This window comes from Notolepis coatsorum (assembly GCF_963971535.1).
Source record: "Notolepis coatsorum genome assembly, chromosome: 2".
NCBI classification, from domain to species: Eukaryota; Metazoa; Chordata; class Actinopteri; order Aulopiformes; family Paralepididae; genus Notolepis; species Notolepis coatsorum.
Window position 1 is genome coordinate 50694381 of NC_140166.1, and position 20958 is coordinate 50715338.

General features: G+C 44.3%; 1 protein-coding gene across 1 annotated transcript; it reads right to left on the reverse strand.

The window, feature by feature from the left end:
• Window positions 1–3253: 3253 nt before the first annotated feature.
• Window positions 3254–4156, reverse strand: LOC311223351 (tubulin beta-1 chain-like; the record flags this gene model as incomplete). Its single annotated transcript, XM_084308142.1, has 1 exon — window positions 3254–4156. One exon carries the CDS (start codon window positions 4154–4156, stop codon window positions 3254–3256), a length of 903 nt encoding a protein of 300 aa, XP_084164268.1.
• Between the last annotated feature and the right edge of the window lie 16802 nt (window positions 4157–20958).

Below are 20958 nucleotides of genomic sequence, written 5' to 3' on the forward strand. Positions count from 1 at the left end.
TAGCCCAACACAAACACGCACAGCTCTCTCTCTCTCTCTCTCTCTCTCTCTCTCTCTCTCTCTCTCTCTCTCGCTCTCTCTCTCTCGCTCTCTCGCTCTCTCGCTCTCTCTCTCTCAGATGATGTCAGATCCATTCAATAATAAACACATTTGTAAAGCTCGTCATTTTAAACAAGTTACCATTCATTGTCTGAGTGGTTATGCCCCACATGCGGCGAAATTAGAGAGAGAGAGAGAGAGAGAGAGAGAGAGAGAGAGAGAGAGAGAGAGAGAGAGAGAGAGAGAGAAGAGAGAGCATTTTAGTAAAGTTACATTTTCAACAAGATTGCTGCTATTTAAACACTTCATGGAAACGGGGTAACGTTAACCTTATGTCGACTGTAGTATTGTATGACCTCGACATAACGTTTAAACGTTAACGTTACTCCGTTTCCATGCAGTAATTATAAAAGTGGCCAGCTAAGATAACGGTGCTAACAGCTAGCAGTAGCTAACGTTAGCTGAAAGCTGTAACGTTACAACGTTATGCGGCATCAGTAGACAACGTATCATGTATTAAACTAGAGTTAAGATCGCTAATCTACCTTGTTGTTGGCTTGTTGATAAAGTATATCCACTCCATGGCATTGTCCATCCAGCCTGTGTTGATGTCCATCCATTGTTGTCCCTCCGCATCCATATAGCTTGTTGTTAGCCAACAAGTACTGTGTGAGTGAAGAGCTGTGTCTTTGTCCATTTCCACCTCGAACAGCCTGCAAACTACCTGGCGTTCTATCGCCATGCTCTAAGACAAACTCTAACCTTAACCAACTTTGAAAGAGTGCCTAAGCTTAACAGTCTAAAGAACTTGCAGTCACGGCACGCTCTGCTGCCTGCATCTCACAACAACACAACAACACAACTATCTCTCAGTCTCACCAACGGACCAACCTAGGAATAAGCTAGAATTGGAACATTAGAAATTGGATTCGGCCAATCAGAGATCGTCTCTGTGAAATTCTGCTACGGAAAAAAATACTGGCGTCGGCCAATCAGAGAGCGTCTCCGCGAAATGCGGCTACAGAAATTCTTGCCGCTACTGGCTAGACCGCTTCAAATCGCGCCCGGATTCCAACATAATAGTCATATTTCAACGCACAACGCGTTATGCACTGATTGGCTGTGACGGATACAGCGATCAAACTGTGACGCGCACTCAGAGCGCTGTCGCGTCTAGCCCGGGCGAGAAATACGAAAAAAAAATAAAAAATAAAAAAACGTCACTTCCTGCTCAGGAAAACAAGTGTTTTTTTTATTTTAGATAATAACGTTATATTGTGCATTGGAAATACAAACATACTTAAAATGAGTAAATATTATTCATTTTAAACATGTTTATATTATTTATAGGGCTATAAAACACAAAACTAAAACGTTTTATTTTCTTCTTCTCTTATTTAACAGCAGGTGGGTCGGCGCCCGTGCGCCCCTAGTGGCAGAGCCGCCACTGACTGGAACAGATTGGACCCAGCGTTGCTAGGGAACAGATTGGACCCAAGTACATTTTCTGTCAGCTATTGATATTAGCAAATAGGACTCCCTAAAAACTTGGTATCTCATCTGCAGTGGTGGAGGAAGTACTTTAAGTATTAGAATAAATACCCAGATAAAATGGTACTCCGGTAAAAGTCCTCCATGGAATATTCTACATAAGTAAAGGTTGAGACGTTTTTGACATTGAAGTATCAAAAGTAAAAGTACATACATAATTTGTGTATTCAGTGGTCTGAAGCATTCATTCTTCATCCATCGACTTGTAAAGGTTGTGTTAAAGTGTCACATGGTCGTTATGCTGGCTGATTATTTGACTAGCTTCAAATTTTGCCTTGTTTTCTATACAAAGTAACTAGTGACCGATGGGTTTGGATAAATAGAAAAGGACAATATTTCCTTTGACAAAAGTACAAAGTTCCCTAAAATGTAAATACTGAAGTAAAGCACCTGGAAATTGTACTTAAGTACAGATGGGTTACTTTAGACCACCGCTTACTGTAAACCCACCCTACCTTAACCTCATTGGATACAGTGCATGACGCCCAAATAAAATTGAATTAGCAAACTGACACAGGAAATAAATTCAGGTCCCCTTTAAGCTGAAAGTGTAGACTGGGCGATCAGAGCTGTGTGAGGAACATGTCACCTAGTCAAAGTCACATGACCCTATGCCAGACCAGAGGAATACCCATATCAGATGAACATCATTTCATGCAATACATTTACTTTGTTTTGGTAAATTTGCCCTGATCTGGCCTTAGGGATACATTGCTACCTAGGGCAGATCTCAAAATGTGAAGTTAATGTTGTTTACTAGTCTTGTGACTTAACAAGTTGTCATTTAGCAGTGGTGGATTATTTGGCCATCAAGGGAAATAATAAGTGCACTAATCTGGTTCAAAAGCAAATCCCCCATGTTATGAATCATACAACTAGCACATGCTTTGGCATTAGGTTGCCATGGACTGGATTCCTTTTGTGAAAAAGCACCATCTTCCACACAAGCCGAGTATATCACACTTCACTTGTCAAATTTTATAATAAAATCATTTGAGACCTTGCATTTCAGTCATTTGTGTCAAGAATCAGTGAATTGAAGACCAGATAATCAATCACTAGTTTACACCAAGACCAAGATTAAGCAAAAGGAACTTTATTATTATTACATGTAAAAAAAATAATTAAAAAAAAATCTGGTAGCTGTATAGTGGAACTCTTTGAACTTCACCCACCCATCAATCTATCTGTAAAAAATAAGAATAATTCTGGTAGCTGTATAGTGGAACTCTTTGAACTACACCCACCCATAAATCTATCTGTAAAAAATAAGAATAATTCTGGTAGCTGTATAGTGGAACTCGTTGAACTACACCCACCCATCAATCTATCTGTAAAAAAAAAAAAAAATCTGGTAGCTGTATAGGGGAACTCTTTGAACTACACCCACCCATCAATCTATATTTAATATATAGTGGAACTCTTTGAACTACACCCACCCATCAATTATCTTTAATATATAGTGGAACTCTTTGAACTACACCCACCCATCAATCTATCTTTAATAGATAGTGGAACTCTTTGAACTACACTCATCAACAGACAAGAGAAGAGCCAGCAAAAAGGTGACAAAACATAAGGACAGATGATGGAAACACACTGGAAAGGTCATCTGACAGGTCAGTGAATTACACAGCTTGGTAGAGGCACCATTACACCCAATTTAAGCTAAATCCTCCTCCTCTGCCTCCTCGTCGAACTCTCCCTCCTCCTCTGCGGTGGCGTCCTGGTACTGCTGGTACTCCGACACCAGGTCGTTCATGTTGCTCTCCGCCTCAGTGAACTCCATCTCATCCATGCCCTCTCCGGTATACCAATGGAGGAAGGCCTTGCGCCTGAACATGGCGGTGAACTGCTCAGAGATGCGCTTGAACAGCTCCTGGATGGCCGTGCTGTTGCCGATGAAGGTGGCCGCCATCTTGAGGCCACGGGGAGGGATGTCGCAGACGGCGGTCTTCACGTTGTTGGGGATCCACTCAACAAAGTAGCTGCTGTTCTTATTCTGTATATTCAGCATCTGCTCGTCGACCTCCTTCATGGACATGCGACCGCGGAAAATGGTCGCCACGGTGAGGTAGCGTCCGTGACGGGGGTCGCAGGCGGCCATCATGTTCTTGGCGTCGAACATCTGCTGGGTGAGCTCTGGGACCGTCAGGGATCTGTACTGCTGGCTGCCCCTGGCGGTGAGTGGGGCGAACCCGGGCATGAAGAAGTGCAGCCGGGGGAACAGGACCATGTTGACGGCCAGCTTGCGCAGGTCGGCGTTGAGCTGTCCGGGGAACCTGAGGCAGGTGGTGACGCCGCTCATGGTGGCCGACACCAGGTGGTTGAGGTCGCCGTATGAGGGGGTTGTAAGTTTGAGGGTGCGGAAGCAAATGTCGTACAAGGCCTCGTTGTCAATGCAGAAGGTCTCGTCTGTGTTTTCTACGAGCTGGTGGACCGACAGCGTAGCATTGTAAGGCTCAACGACTACGTCCGACACTTTGGGCGACGGCACCACGCTGAAAGTGTTCATGATGCGGTCTGGATATTCTTCAAGGATCTTGCTGATGAGCAGGGTGCCCATGCCGGAGCCCGTGCCGCCGCCCAGGGAGTGCGCGAGCTGGAAGCCCTGCAGGCAGTCGCAGTTCTCCGCATCCGGTTTTCTTTCAGGGTTCTCCCCTTAGCCTTTGCGTATCCCTATGCACACACACAAGGCAGTGCGGCCCCTGTATCCCTAGGTAGGGAGGCTAGCGAGGGTACCAACAGTTGCCCAAGGTGAACCCTCAGACTAGTGGAGGGAAGGAGTTGTCTTAATTTTCCATTCTAGTTCGGCTTCAGCTAGAACTAGCCACTGAATATAAAGTATTTCTTTATTAAGTATAAAAATGTAATGTGTATATATTCTAGTTTTTATGTGTGGTCCAGTTATGGTTGCTCCCATCAATGTCCCCTTGAAGTTTGACAAGACTTAAAATGTGAATCAGCTTCATCTACCCATGACACGTCTCGCATGACAAATTCTATTTCAAGTTCAAGTTCAAGTTCAAGTTCTTTAATAGTTGTCATACAGAAGTACAGAATACTTTCATACAAAATGCTTCTTACTGTTACGCTCCAGAGACTGTGCTAGACAAGATAGTATCAAATAACATAATAACATAATATAGCATGAATTTAGAAGAAGAAAATGAGGTCACAGTGTTCGGTATAGACATATGTACAATGTTCTGAGTTACCATATAATATACAATACACAATACTATGCAGTGTACTAATGTACAGTACTATCTAGTGCAAAGCAGAAATGGGATGAGGTACAATTTTAGATACAATTTACAGTAAGGTGTACGAGTTGTAGTGCAATCCTTCATCCATAAATATAAAGTGTGGGGAGTGGGTGCTACAGTGTGTTTGTTTAAAGTGGGTGTGTGCTATAAGTGTGTGGAGTGGGTGCTACAGTGTGTTTGTTTAAAGTGAGTGTGTGCGTGTGGATGTGTGTGCTATGTGCGTTTGGTGGTTGTTGTTGTGTAGTGTTCATTCATTGTTCGTTTAGCAGCCTGATGGCCTGGGGATAGAAGCTTCTTCTGAGTCTTTCTGTGCTCGCCTTGAGACTCCTGTATCGCTTGCCTGACCGCAGCAGTTCAAAGAGGCAGTTGTTCGGGTGACTGGAGTCTTTAATGATTCTCTTAGCCTTGCCCTTGCAACGCTTGTAGTAAATGTTCTGGAGGGTGGGGAGCCCCCCTCCAATTGTGCGTTCGGCTGAACGTGTCACTCTTTGTAGTCTGCTTTGGTCTTGTGCAGTGCTATTCCCAAACCAGGAGGTGATGTTGCCGGTCAAGATGCTCTCTATTGTACATGAGTAGAAGTTCTTAAGGATCTTCTGGCTGACTTGGAACTTCCTTAGGCGCCTGAGGAAGTAGAGGCGTTGTCGTGCCTTCTTCACAACACTGTTAATGTGTGTGGTCCATGTCAAGTCCTCGGATATGTAGGCTCCGAGGTACTTAAAGCTGTTGACTCTCTCAACCGGTGCCCCGTCGATGCTGAGGGGGCTGTAGTCCTTGACCCCCGACCTCCTGAAGTCCACAATCATCTCCTTTGTTTTGCTGACGTTCAGGGAGAGGCTGTTTTCCTGGCACCATCCCGCCAGGACCTTGACCTCTTCCAGGTAGGCCCTCTCGTCGTTGGCAGAGATCAGGCCCACCACCACTGTGTCGTCAGCAAATTTGACGATTGTATTGCTACTCCGCTGAGCCACACAGTCGTGTGTGTACAGGGAGTAGAGGAGGGGACTCAGAACACAGCCCTGGGGGGCCCCTATGTTGAGGGTGATGGATGAGGAGGTGCAGTTGCCTGCTCTCACCACCTGGGGTCTGCCAGTCAGGAAGTCCAAGACCCACTGGCAGAGGTCATAGCCCAAGCCCAGGTCCCTGAGCTTGGCTATGAGTATGGAGGGGACTATGGTATTGAATGCCGAGCTGTAGTCGATGAATAGCATTCTCACATAGTTCCCCTGCCTCTTGTCCAGGTGTGATGCTGCTGTGTGCAGCACATGGGATATGGCGTCCTCCGTGGACCTGTTGGGGCGGTATGCAAATTGCAGGGGGTCCATGTTGATGGGGAGGGAGGAGCAGATGAAGCCCTTTACTAGCTTCTCGAAGCACTTCATGGCTATGGAGGTGAGAGCTACAGGGCGGTAGTCGTTGAGGCAAGCAGGCTTGGATTTTTTGGGTACAGGGATAATAGTGGACTTCTTCAGGCAGGTGGGGATGACAGCCTGTTCTAAGGACAGGTTAAATATGTCAGTGAATACTGGGGCCAGTTGGTCGGCACAGACTTTTAGGACGCGGCCGGGGATGCCGTCTGGACCTGCTGCCTTCCTGATATTCACTTTTTTAAAGGTCCGCCTCACCTTTCTTCAAAGTAACTGATAAATATTTCCATTGAAATGTAGTACAGTAGAAGTACAAAGTTCCCTCAAAAATATACCTTGGTACAGTGCTTTTGAGTAAAAATACGTTACACCATTGCACAGGACATGTGGCAACATTAAATTTAACATGTCTGGCTGTGTGACGTCAACTTGTCAGCATGAACAGTACCAGGATAGCTTAGCACAATAGCTTAGACATTGCTTTTGGGATTTGGCACAAACTCATTTATTATTTACAAATTATACAATAAGGACTATGGCCATACAGCATTATTCAATATACACAACTATATTAAAACTACTAGCCACATCGTTACTAGGGAAACTACTATAACAAGTTGACCCTTGATGCTGCCGTCTGACGTCAGTTGGAACAGGAAGTGAAGAAGTCACTGGCTCAGGTTAAATCAAATTAAACCTGTAGCTACATCAGGCACAAACAATGGAGCGCCACTTAGTGGCCAAACATGGCACTGCAACTAAATAACACAAATACAATCACATTGTGTCTGTCACACAATCTATGACAATTTCATTACCTACCGAACACAAAGTTGTCTGGTCTGAAGATCTGGCCGAAGGGACCGGATCTCACTGAGTCCATAGTCCCTGGCTCTAGGTCGTCAAGCACAGCACGGGGCACGTATTTACCACCTAGGGGAAAGAGAGGGGAGAGCAAGTCAGAAAAACACAACAGCAATTGAACTCAGCTAAATGGAATGTCATCATCATCCAATTAGGAATTCCCAAAATTAAAAGTTACCCGATGCTTCATTGTAGTAGACATTGATCCTGTCCAACTGCAGGTCACTGTCTCCGCAGTATGTGCCCGTTGGGTCAATGCCGTGTTCATCACTAATCACCTCCCAGAACTGAAAGAGATAAGTCATTGAATTAGGTAAGCATTAAGCAATAATATACGAGCAATGGCAAAAACCCTATTATTCTTCCAAGCCCAGGGGATCAACTACTTCCATGTTTCCGTAATATGTTACATTTTTCACAATTTAGAACACATGTCGTCATCATTAGTAGACTGTCTGTCACTGGCGCAGAAATTAAAAAATCTCCCTCCGTGCAGCACTGGGTGCACGTGCGGGAACTGCTGGCTGAAATCCATAAACGACCATTTTGAAATGTTCGTGCTGACATCATTGACTAACCGCCCACACCCGGGGCGCTGCGCGCGCTCAATGAATTCCATAAAGAGCAGGCCGTTGAGCATTAATTATGAAAGAAAAACATCACAATAATGTTTTAACTGCGACGATTAAGGTCGTTGGGAGTTTCGTTACAACTGCAATACTTTAATTAAAACGATGGCATCGAGTTGTCTCCAGGACTAACGTTAAACCTACTTCTTTTTTTGCGCATTGCAGTGGGCCAAATGTGTAGTAACGTTAAATCAAGCTTATTCATGTAAAAAATATACGTCTTCATTTAGTAATCCAAAACATATGGGCCAAATATACTTCATAATTTACATAATCTGGATAGTTTCGAGAAAAAATTTCAACTGTCGTCACAAAAGAAATTTCAACCGTTGTCACAAATAATGTTGCAAAAATGGCTAAATGAAATGATGCGAAGTGATTTGACAAAACATCACCACAATATCAATGTGCAACAACAATATAATTGAAAACAGATGACAATTATTTGACATGAAGAAGGCCAGCTCATACACAAGTGACATTGGTAACAGCAGGGTGTGGTACTGTGGTTACAGACACGCACACAAAGCACCGGGCTCTGAACTAACCGTCGACCGAGGATTCTGCTTTATCTTAGATATTAAACACAGACTATTTACTAACCTTGGCTCCAATCTGGTTTCCACACTGACCGGCTTGGAGATGGACAATTTCCCTCATTTTGTCTGGAGGTAGAAGAACAAGTCTTATCACAACAAGGGAAGACGAGTTGAGAGCATTGGCGTATTTAGACCACTATCAGTGGGGCACATGCCCCACTGTTGATCATCTGTGCCCCACTGATCAGTGATCAAATAATTATTATAATATTTTTTACTTCGCTTTGAAATATTATAGTGAAATATTTTGCACTGTTGTCGCATTTATCTTGTTGAAATCCTCCAACAGGCTCTTTTTTGTAAGTTGACTGGTTTGCACAAACCTATGACAGCTAATACATGGTACATCTCATGGTGCTCAGCTGTCAGCAGGCAACTGGCCTCGCGCAGTTCACAGGTGCTGCGTTGCATTCTGTCATGATGCACAGCTAAGAAATTCGGGCATTCCAGCCCTCGTGGACAGACTACTACGGGTTGTGTGTCAGAAGGACCTTGCTGTGTGTACTTATGTTGAAGGCTTGCCAAACAAAAAGACAATCAAATGAAAGATAAAAGATATCCCCATGTCAGCTCGAAGTGTCGAGCGACGCATCAACGAAATGTCCGAAAATATCAGAGAACAGCAAACAGCTGGATTAAAAGATGCTCCGGTATGCAGCTTAAAGGGACCAACCAACACAGCCCCAGATAACGGAGATCAGAAAAGCAAAACAGTGCCAGGGATCTCACCTCAGGTAGGCAGCGGTTTATACACATGGCGCTGCGCATGTTAACTTGAACGTCTTTCTCTCTCTCTCTCCCTCTCTCTCTCTCTCTCTCTCTCTCTCTCTCTCTCTCTCTCTCTCTCTCTCTCTCTCCTCTCTCTTCTCCTCCTCTCTCCTCTCCTCTCTCTCCTCTCTCCCTCTCCTCTCCTCTCCTCTCCTCTCCCTCTCTCTCTCTCTCTCTCCTCTCTCTCCTCTCCTCTCTCTCTCTCTCTCTCTCTCCTCTCTCTCTCTCTCTCTCTCTCTCTCTCTCCTCTCTTTCTCTCTCTCCTCTCTCTCTCTCTCTCTCTCTCTCTCTCTCTCTCTCTCTCCCTCTCTTAACCTCTCCTCTCTCTCCTCTCTCTCCTCTCCTTTCCTCTCCTCTCTCTCTCCTCTCTCTCTCTCCTCTCCTCTCTCTCTATCTCTCTCTCTCCCTCTCCTCTCCTCTCCTCTCCTCTCCTCTCCTCTCCTCTCCTCTCCTCTCCTCTCCTCTCTTCTCTTCTCCTCTCCTCTCCTCTCCTCTCCTCTCCTCTCCTCTCCTCTCCTCTCTCTATCCTCTCTCTCTCTCTCTCTCTCTCTCTCTCTCTCTCTCTCTCTCTCTCTCTCCTCTCCTCTCTCTCTCTCTGGCCTTCCTCCGGTGGAGGGATTGGAGGAGGTGTACCTCAGTTAAACCTTGCGACGACTGAGCTGTGTTCTGGTCATGTGACACTACACATATTTAATTGAGACCCTTTATTATTTTAATTTAGCTGTAAATACATTGATACATCATTCAGTAACATTTTCAGAGCCTTATAACAAAAACATTATTACGGTCACCATTGTGACCAGTGGGATTCTTTTTACTCAAAATGTGAGTATTACCAAGTCTGTTAACTTATTATGGATTGAAAACTGAAAACCAAACTAAATGTGCTATATATAGCCTACCGTCTGTGTCGAATATGAAATAAAGGCATCTAAATGATAATTTTTTTTCTTAAAAAAAACAAGCTCTCAATCAAAAGATTCTACATGATTCCAAAATAGTGAAGAAAATGACTTTAGGAAGAACAAAGGCAGAGGCTCTGGTCCTTGCTCCAAAGGCAGTGTGGTGATGTTCTCAAGGCCTTAACATCAGACAAACCCCTCCCATTCTCCATACAGATGGATGCATCTAACCTAACCCTAACCCTAAAACCGAAATAAAGTAAAAAATAAAATAGTTACAAAATCTGCCCATTTTCGCCCAAAAACTCCCCGTTTATATGTGACAACTGTATAGGCCGGGCCACACGATACTGCATGGCCATTGGCTGATGGTCACGAAACTCATTGATGGACACAATTGTAGATCAATATATTCTTCTAATGGATAATTACTGTTGTGAAGGGCCAGATTAAACTGAGAATCTACCTTTATTGTTTTATATACATTGTATATTATTTATATATACACGGTATATCCCTTTACCTACGTTCAAACCAGAGTAATATTCGCTCTCCTTATTGGATAGCGCCCTAGGCTCCAGGCAGTCTCGCACTCAGACAGGTGCAAAGGGCGAGTTTGGGGCATGTCAGAACATGCCTTTGGCAGTGTATTGATTCAGGACCAAAGTGGTTAGGTTTGGAACTAGATAATCACTTAAGTATATATGCTGGCGCAGGTGTGCCCAGCAGTAGTTTATTCAGTTCGTCTAAAGCAGCAGTGTGATAAGTTCGGTAACATTGAAGTGAGCAACCGTGCGTTTAGAACGTGTGGGAATAGAATGGTAAACGTGTCAGAGTTTAATGAAGTAACGTTGAGTTCGACTTAATCTAATGTGAACTAAATAGTCGATCATTTATTGTATATCGTGCGGCCACAGTTCTTTCGTGTGTAGCATTACTGTGAGATAATTGCTAAATTCCACGTAGTGATTCTCCATAATACTGCAGGAGACACACTGATACATTTCACTACACAGCACAGCCCTCCCACTTCACTCACTCTCACTGTCACACACACACACCTACACACACACACACACACACACACACACACCCTTCCACTCACCGGCACTAGATAAGCCGGATCACATAAATTAACAAGATGCCACAAGCCGAATAAAATACGACTAGGTCATCCAGTGGTCACATAGTCCAGTCTCCATTAATCACAGATCGTTATCATAGAGACACACATGCACAAACTTACACGTAAATGTGCGTTACATGCACTCATGCACGGCGGACATACTGACTGACCAATACACACAGACACACAATGTGCACTCAGGAGAGACACCACGTACACACACTGGACTAGGGGACCAATAAAACACCCTGATAGAGAAACCACTGGACTTCACTTCACTTCACTTCTTCTTCTTCTCTGCTTGGACTGGACTGCACGGACGAGACATGCTGGACTGACTCACAATGACTTGACTGTTCTTCTTTCTTTTATATACTCAACCGGCCGGTTGTAACAATCTTTAGATTTCAATTGTACCTTGCTAATTTACTTTTATGTTAAACTGTTTATAATAAATACCTTCAAAAGTGTTTCATCTCTTATATTTTTAAGTATCGTTTACAACTTTCACGTTTGAATCTAAAACGTGACAATTTGGCGTCCCTGGTGGGCATTCATTCAGACTTACCAGCCTGTTTGCGGACAGTATTGACTGGACATCCACTCTCAGAGGATCCACTTTCAAAAAGGTAAGCAGATGAACCTGTTACGTTAAGTCGAAATCTGCATAGTTAAAACAGCCGTTATGAGTGGATGCATTCTCATTATTGTCTTGTGAATAGGTGGCTAAAAATATAAGTAAAACCCATTGAATTGTGTTGTTGAAATGAATATTTGCAAGGTGCAATTTATAACTAGAACTTTTTATTTAATTTTTTTTCCCACTCACACTCTCTCTCTCTCTCTCTCTCTCTCTCTCTCTCTTTTTTTCTACACTAGGTTAGAATGACCCATTTTATTTAAGTTAGGGTTGTTTGTTTAAGTTGGAGCCACAGGTAGAAATGCCACTATTTAAATCATAGGGTATAGCCTAAGACCTCGAGGAGGCCTGGCTGAAATGTACATGGGACTTAGACCCTGGCCAGAGTTTAGAGTATACAGACAACCATTGGGATTGCAGGACTGGAGTGCGTGGGAATTACGAACAGATTACGGTTAAGGTTGATCAGCCTTAATTTGTCCTGATTTAGTCTCTTAATTGCGTCAGCCTACTGCAATCCTAGTCTGCGAAATAAGCTTAGTCGATTGAAAAGGTTATGAGTTACGATGAACCCATGTTGAATGTGGTTAGGTTATGAGTTGTGTTATATCGATGTTTTATTCCCATATTTCAGTGTTGTGTATTGTATTATACAGGCGTCTTAAATTCTAAGTGTTGTGAGGCTATATCCATAGGTCGTTAGCTGTTTCCTTGCCATGGTGTATATTTGTCAGATATTGTATGATGCATGCTCCAGGCCTCGCTGTCGGAGAACGGTGTGTGTAGAGTGCTATAGTAATGAATGGTATATTATATATACATTGCTATAACTGTTCTTGGTAAGGTGACCATTATCGTTATATTAAAATGAATATACTGGTGGTAGGGGGGCCAGCCTATTTTTGTTAAAGCATATATTGTTCATATTGCATGGTTGTGCTGCTCTGCGAGAGAGGGGTCCTGATTTCGTGGACTTTTGAACCCTTGCAGCGGCCGCGCGAGGGGGCAGGTGCGGCCGCGCGAGGGGGCAGGTCTGTGGAACCACTGACGGTTGAACCCTCTTCACATTGCAGTTTCAGACTATGCGTTGACGATTAGATGGATGTATCTAGTTCATTAACGATAGGCGGGTGTTATATTATATTATTATATTATGCTATATAAGCAGTTGTGGGAGCGGGTATTATATTATTGTATTATGCTATATAGGGGGAGTGGGTACCTGACTTCTCGTTGCGACCACTCTGAACACCGCCGTGCGCACTACTGGCCCATCAGCCACCATGGACGCACGACTCGTGGGCTGGAAGCAATCGTTTTCGTTTTGGTTGGATACAGAGGCGTGCCGTGCACCACGCGCATATTCACAGAAATATTATACACTCAATATCTGCGTTATTACCACACTTATAGATGCTGTTGAACCAGCAATCTTTATTTTTTCTCATGCGAATTAACCATATTGCGGGTACAGTCGCACTGATCAACATTCTGTAATGCATTCTGATATTCTAATTAAATATATAATAGCTGGTTATACATGCAAAATGGACAATAGAACACTGGAACTGGAAATATTTGAAGGCACATATGGACTATGCATTTATAGCTGTTCGCTTTCAATGCAAACCCGCAAGTGTCTGAGGGCGCCGCTGCGTCCTACAGGGTTTCACGTATTACATGAGCATGAATAAACGTATTATTGATAAACGCAAGGCACAAAGACCATAGAATATGATATGCCTAGTGGGACGATACAGATATCATTTTCGTCGTTCATTTGTTTGGCTCTGAAAACATAACCTTCCATGGAATGAAATATACCAAAGGAATTGCTTTGATTCCGGACTTAGGGTCCAGTTCGTTGCATGCCGATTAAAGACCCCCTAAAGAGGTCCTGTGTTATATTATTACATAATTATAGTTACACGCACAGTGTGCGGACTGCATGACATACAAAGGGCTAAGGGGGGAGAAGGACTTTCGTCTTGTTTGCATCAGGGTCCCCCGTTTTCAATTAGTCACAATCAACCAGTTGTTGTTGTTATTATTATTTCTTTGGTCCGAGGCGCGGGGACTGTTAGTGCCGCTTGCCGTACATATGTGTAACGTTGCGGGAGACGCACATAAATCACACAGGACTGCATTGATGAAGAGACGCGCGTATTGGTATATGGAGCAGGCATGTTCCTGCCGGCGCCCCGGGGGCAACAGGGAGCCGCCGCGGGCTGTTCATTCGTTGTTTTCTTTTGCGCTCGTTTCAGCCGACGTCCATGACAAGCGGTCACTGCACTAATCATAGAACGTTATGTTAATGGCTTGGAATAAGGGTGCTGCAATTGCTATGAATAGGAGAAGCGGAGGTGTTTTGTTTTTCTTTTGATAAATAGGAGAAGTTTTGTTTGCCCGGGCGGCGCCGCCACGCTCCGATGCGAGACAAGCATGCATTTCGCTATCTATAACGGCGAATTAGTGAGCGACCATGAATCATAATTTTAGTAATTTGACCCATTATTTGATTTTATTGGTCTTCCTGGGGTCCACCAGGAACAGTAATTATTATTGCGATTCTTTGTTTTTTAGAGACAGTACCAGACACATATTGAATGATGGTGATATCGGGTTGAATGAAATTACGTGCGTGCACGGTGGCGGAAGAACAAAAGTGGACAGGTGAATGAATGAGTGAATGGAAACTTTATTTGACGGATTACAGAATGGGTACAATACGGTACGGCTCAATACGTACAATTGTTGGGGGGGTGCAGACCTGAGAAAGGCGTTTGTCTTGTTTCCATCAGGGTCTCCCACATATTTTGTATGCTTTATAATAACAGTATAGCCTGTGTTCTTTGTGTGGTTCTACTAAGAGAGACACAATGTAAACCTTTCTTTGTTTACTTTCAATGAAACCATAAAGCAGCCCCCAGAAGACCGATACGATTTGATAAGGGACTTAAAAATGTCCAGCGCCTGTAATATTCGTTTTACATCATAACCATAAGATCTGTTTTGTGTCGTCACCCGAGTGAGAAGACGGGGTCTGGGCTAGAACGCTAATACATTCCACGTTTGCGTCCTATGGAAGTAAATAGAAGGCGTGGCTGGATATCTGAGCGATTGGTATGGATGTTTACAATCATGGTGAATATCGTCCTTACATTGCTCCCAAATCATGGACAATCTAGTCAATATAATCTAGTCTATAATCTATAATCTAGTCAATATAATCATGGACATAGTATATAGGCCTATAGCCTCTGCGGTCACATTGATTGGTTGGCGCGTTTTATTGTTGGAAGTACATCTAACGCAATGAACCCGTATTTCCCACGGAGACGGTACAGGTGTGATTGACCAAATGTGCTGTTATTCTTGACGAAAGTTGTAGTTTAGATTTGGCTATTATCCCTGTGATGAGAACTCAACATGTATATACACTCATAAAGTCGAATGGTTGTTAGTCAACATCCGGCGGACGTTGCTGTTTTGGTGGAACTTGTTTTTAGTGGGTCTTAAGTGTCTCGGTATATATATTTTCTTTGCAACTTTGATTCACTGATAAAACGATTTAATCACGACATCGCGACAGGACGCAAGCATGCGTGTATGGGGTTCAAGAATGTTGATGTTTGTTCCACTTGCACGTATTCTAAGTGGCTCTGTCGTCAGATGTCTGGATTCTAAATGCGACTGTTGCCTTATGATGCCTCGTGAGGTGGAAAGACAGGAAGGGTTTGCCGTATAGGATAAGTATATGAAAGTTGTATTTTAGTCATAAGTCTTCTGAGGACGGAAGTAATTGCGGCAGTATGGTTTCTTTGTTGACAGATGTGAAGCTCGTCTGATTGCTGTCGAGCTGTAGAAGGTCCTATAGTCATATGCGCGCGCGTGTGTGTTTACCATTTGAATAATTAGGCATAATTCTAGTGAGAAATTTATCCTTGTTTATATTACTTATTCATTAATTAATTTATATTAATGAATGTATTAAATGTTCAGTCTGTCTCTGATGCTGAGGGCAGGTCTGTCTTCTAAGAGCGGTTTTGATCTCCATATAAGACTGGATATGTTTATGGCATTTAAAAAAAAACAAAAAAAAACACACAGAACGGAGTTGCAAACAACTTTTAAAAAAAGCATAGAGGATAATGGAAACACATATTAGGCCTGTATACATTATGCACCCATACATATTATATACGATTGGGGAGTATTTTTAAAGTGAATCTACTATACAGCGGAGGTTTTGAGGCAGGTTATTCCAAAGGGTTAATGCTCTAAAACTAAAAGATCTCCTTAAGAGCGTTGGTTTTAGGACCTGGCAATTCGAGCTGCCCACTACTGGGACCTCGAGTGTAATACTCGTGCACAGTATTACACAATCGGTTCATGTATGGGGACAGGAGTTTTACTGCTCATGACCAATTTAAACAGCACAAGTGTATTACAAGACAATCTATCTTCGACGTTAGGCCAAGAGACACGGGCATGCATATACGGCTCACATTGGACCTTGGTCAGCAGCCCATAGTACCAACCGTGCTGCCCTGTTCTGGGCAACCTGGAGCTTACAGAGGTCACCGCTGGCAGCGCCACGAGATGGCATATAATTAAACGTTGCACTATCTGACATGAGTACGTCTCCTGGAAATACCGATTGCTCTTCCCATTTTTAAAAAGACAATATAATTAATATGCTGAGATCAAGACAGAGTGCTGTCCAGCTTCGCTCCGAAAAGATTAGTACTTTCGACTTGTTGAACTGCCGAATTACACGAGTTTAAATGAATCTTTGGATTTGTAGATTACCTGCTTTACACAGTGCATTTGTTTTTTTTGGGGATTTTGAGGGCGGGTCTGCTGCGCTCACGGCTACAGTGTGCATTGTTGTGTGATGGTACGGAGTGGACGCGTCCCCCTCTCTCTCTCTCTTGCGTCCAACGAGTCATGTGTCTGTGTTTTGTAATCGAACTGACAGATGGCTGGACGTGCACGCCGAGGGACAGGGGGCGCAGAGCAACAGCGGAACCTCACGTACTGCTTTACCTGCGGAAGGCCCGGCCATTGGGCTTGAAACTGTTGGGAAAGGGGAATCCGCGAGGGAGGTCTTTCACAACGAGGTTATAACCAGCGGGTCCAGCCCCGACACACACGGGCATCTGCAAGCTCCGACGCACACGCTGATGATCTCGCTAGCACACGCCCGTACACTGGCGCGCACGATCACGACACACACACACACACACATACACACACACACACACACGTTGTCTGCACGCACACACAACCTATTACGAGCACAGGCGCACATACACACACACACTCTGACACGCACACACGTACACTGACACATGAACACACAGACTCTGATACACACACGGGCTGACTGCGCGCACATCACACACGGCACTCCGCTTCGTTCTCTCTTCCTATTTGCTCCTTATTTTACGTTATTTAAATTTTTTGGGTTTAGATTTTGTGTTTTTTCTTTTTTATTCTTTTTGGGTTTTGAGTTTGGTTCATTTTAAGTTTGCCGTTTTATTATAATCTCTGTCTGGATGTCATTTTAATGTGTTGGATTGGGTGGTAATGTTGGCGGGGAGGGCCGCTGTTCCATTCTTCTCTCCCTCTTACTTTTCTCTCTCCTTTTCTTTTTTCTCTCCCATCCCTCTTCAAGGAAGATGACTGAACAAATTATACAAAAGTGGAGGTTGTGTGTACCGGGTAGCGTAGGCCAGGTATTGGGGGCCGCACATTCATGTTGGCTGGGTAAGGTCGCTGACGAAGGAAGACGCAAAGCCAGTACGAGATTTGTAAAGTGGGCTGGGAGGGTGCAGAGGGTAGGGGTCTTAGGACATTGGACGGCAACGGCACCGGCAAAGGTTGAACTCAGTGCGTGCGCGAATCAGGCGGCCACTAGAGTGGCCACTGCCACCGCTGTTTTGGAGGGGACGAAATCCTTCGAGTTCAAAGCTAAGTCTAGAGCTAAACAGGGACTAGCGGAGGCCGAGACATTCCTGGCTGACTGCTCCTGTTTTCTGGGGGAGGTTGAACTGACTATGGAAATCTGTTTCTCGTGTGGCATGCCTGGTCATCGGTTCAGGGAATGTCCCTGCCCACCCCCCGAACCTGGGACACAAGGCTGTTTTTTGTGTACAAATCCTGGTACTTGGTATCTTGGGTGCCCCAGAAAGAGATGGCACACGGAATCGGGTATGCTGAGAGGTAGGACGGCTCAGCACAAGGGGGGCGATCCCCATTAATCTCTCTCGTGTTCTCTCTCTCCTAGGCCTAGGGGGGAGTAATGGCAGACAGGGAGAATAGCCGCTAATATGTTTGATTGCCTAAATACGATACTAAGTGCATGTCTGTCTGTTGTATGGATGCATGGTTCTGCGTTTATGATTCCAACTAAAACATGTGTGTGTGGATTCAATTACTGCATGTTTCTATGGTTGTGGTAGGAGACTGGATGTTGTTGCTTGTTTTTTTTCTTTTTTTCCTGCTCTCCTCTGGAGAGGCCGTGGACCATCCAGCTTGGATGTTGGAATATACCCCTGGTCTGTAAAATGCTGTATACCTCATTAGAATGCTGTGTAACTCAGTAGGATACTGTATACTCATTAGAATGTATATACTCATTGGAATACTGTATACTCGGTAGACTACTGTATGCTCAATAGATTAGATCTGCGTTAGGAATGCACTGATAGAGGACAATGTGTGTTTTGTTTGGGTTTGATTTGATTTATGCTATGTGTTTTGTTGGAATGTGTGTTTCTGATTTTGTCCTCTCTTGTTGTTTTTTTTGTGAAATGGGTGAAAATGAGCACGGAGGGTGACGCTGATGAGCCGGAACTGGAAATCTGAAAGTTGAGTGGTTCTTTACGCATTTTGTATGAGTTTCAATCAATGGGTTTTCTCATAGAGAGTGTCTAGATGAATTGTAATCTGCTTGTGGTTGTTGAGTAAGCTGTGGTGTTCTGTGTGCTTTGTTTCTTCCGTGGGCTGTCGGGTTGGGGAGTGGCTGAGCGACCATGGACGCGATGGGGGAACGGTCAGCTGTCGTCCGCTTCCTTGGGAACGCTGTGGTCATGCTGAGAACCGTACCGAGGCCCTTCTCCTCTCCATACCTCTGCCGGTGGTGACGGAACTGATCTTGGGGTGGAATTGCCTTAAGGTGGGTTCTGGAAACCCCGGACGATATCACGAGCTGTCGCTCGATGGTCGCCTGAAAATGTAGGGCTGGGGCCGAATTGAGGGGGAGGGGCCGGCGACAGGACTTCGGCCAGAATTCGGTATGATGCAGTGTCCTCTGGGGGTGATGGCTGACTGACGAGGATGGAGTGTCGTTCGGCGCTCTCTGCCTGTTGGCCTGCGGGGTGAGACTTGTGTGGACTCAACAACTGAATTGGACTCGACAACTGGATAAATTACTGAGCTGAAATAATTAATTGAAATAAGAATATTAGAATAATAGGTGAGAAAGTATAAATTGATTGAAATTATGCAAAATGTGACTGAACAAAAATTGGACTGTCTTAGAATATGATTGAAATTATGCAAGATATGACTGAACTAAAATTGGACCGTCTTAAAAAATGATTGATATTGTGCAAAATAAGACTGAACTGTCTGAACTGTCTTAAATAGTATTTCAAACATGTACATTGTGCGAGGGTGTCATGCATCATTTCCATATTTTACAGATCCTGGTTAATGTTAAATAGACGTCAGTTATTGCTGGGTTACTTTTTTGTTTTGTTTTTATTCCTCTATAAAGTTACGGTAATGGATTTTGATGACTGTTCGATTTGGTGGTGTACCCTCGAGTATGTTTCCTGGCTTGTGTTGTGTAGTTATTAGATATGTTAGCCTGGAGGGGTGTGGCGGACACGAGAATTAAAAGATGGACGATTGAAGTGGGAGGAAGAAGACGGTTCGCTCCACTCTCTTCCCCTCTGGTCCGTTCCGTCATCTGCCCACCTACGATCCCTCCTGTCTAAAGACTCTGGACTCTACTGGGGGGGGGACAGTCGTCTCGGAGGACATCCTTCTTCTACTCCTCCTTCCCCGTTTATCCCCCACTGACTGTGCAGGAAGTGGAGCTGTCCAATGCCACGTATTACCAGGTCGTGATATCCAGATGGGAGGAAGCTGTGCCTAGTCTCTCCTCACCGGATGACATGGACTCTCCTGTGCCTGTACCGGGGGAAGAAGCCTCTTATTATAGGATTCTGTCTCCTACTCTACCCTCTCTCTCATCTCTCTGCCGCACCAAATTTTCTCTCTCCTCTGGGCCCCCACATATATGTGGTCACACTCCACAAGCCCTACTAGGTTGCGTACAAGTCTGATATGAAGAGCTGTGATCCATCGCGGACGTCGGGCGGCGGTGGAGTTTCGTTTTCTTTTGTATTTTTCTGTTTTTTAAGGGGCCTTTTGGCGCCCTACGCCCTGGTTTGGGTTATACACTGTTATGTTTTATTATACACTGTTATGTTTTTTTATACACTGTTGTGTTTTATTATACACTGTTATGTTTTATTGTACACTGTTATTATACACTGTTATGTTATGTTTGACAACTCACAGTGAGTCTGATGTGCTGTGAGCTGCGCCAAGGGCCGTTACCATAATAGCGGGACTATGGGACGATGTGTGCCTTTTATCCTCCAGTTATGTCATAGTATTAAGCATGTTATTATTCATGTGTTCTTTGATAGGCCGTGCATTCTAGGCCGTGGATTGTCTCGGGAGGTTTTTGGCCACATGCAGGACTCTGTTTGATGAGACCAGTAGAGAAGTTGATGATTGTGGTGATACTCTCGTGGTTTGCGCTATGCGACGGATGGGTTGTTGTGTTGAATCGGCCGGTGGTTTTGTTTTTTTTGTTTTGGAAATGTATTGTTTGGTTGTTTTTTGATGGTTTTTGCTGTGAGGTTTTTCTTATTATTTCGTTTTTATTCCTAACTTCGTTAGGAAAGGGGGGACTGTAGGCGGTTAGGTGGTCGAGCGGAGATTGCGTTCGTCACCAGCCCCGGAGCTGTGAGCTTGGTTCGCCTGTTCGAATCCAGCTCACAGCTCCGGGGTTGTCACCAGCTTGGCTGGCCGTCTGCACTGATACAATTGGCTGTATCAGAGGGTGGGAGAAGCTGGCGGGGTGGGTCCGGGTCGTTGTAAACAGCGACTCCTACAGTTCGG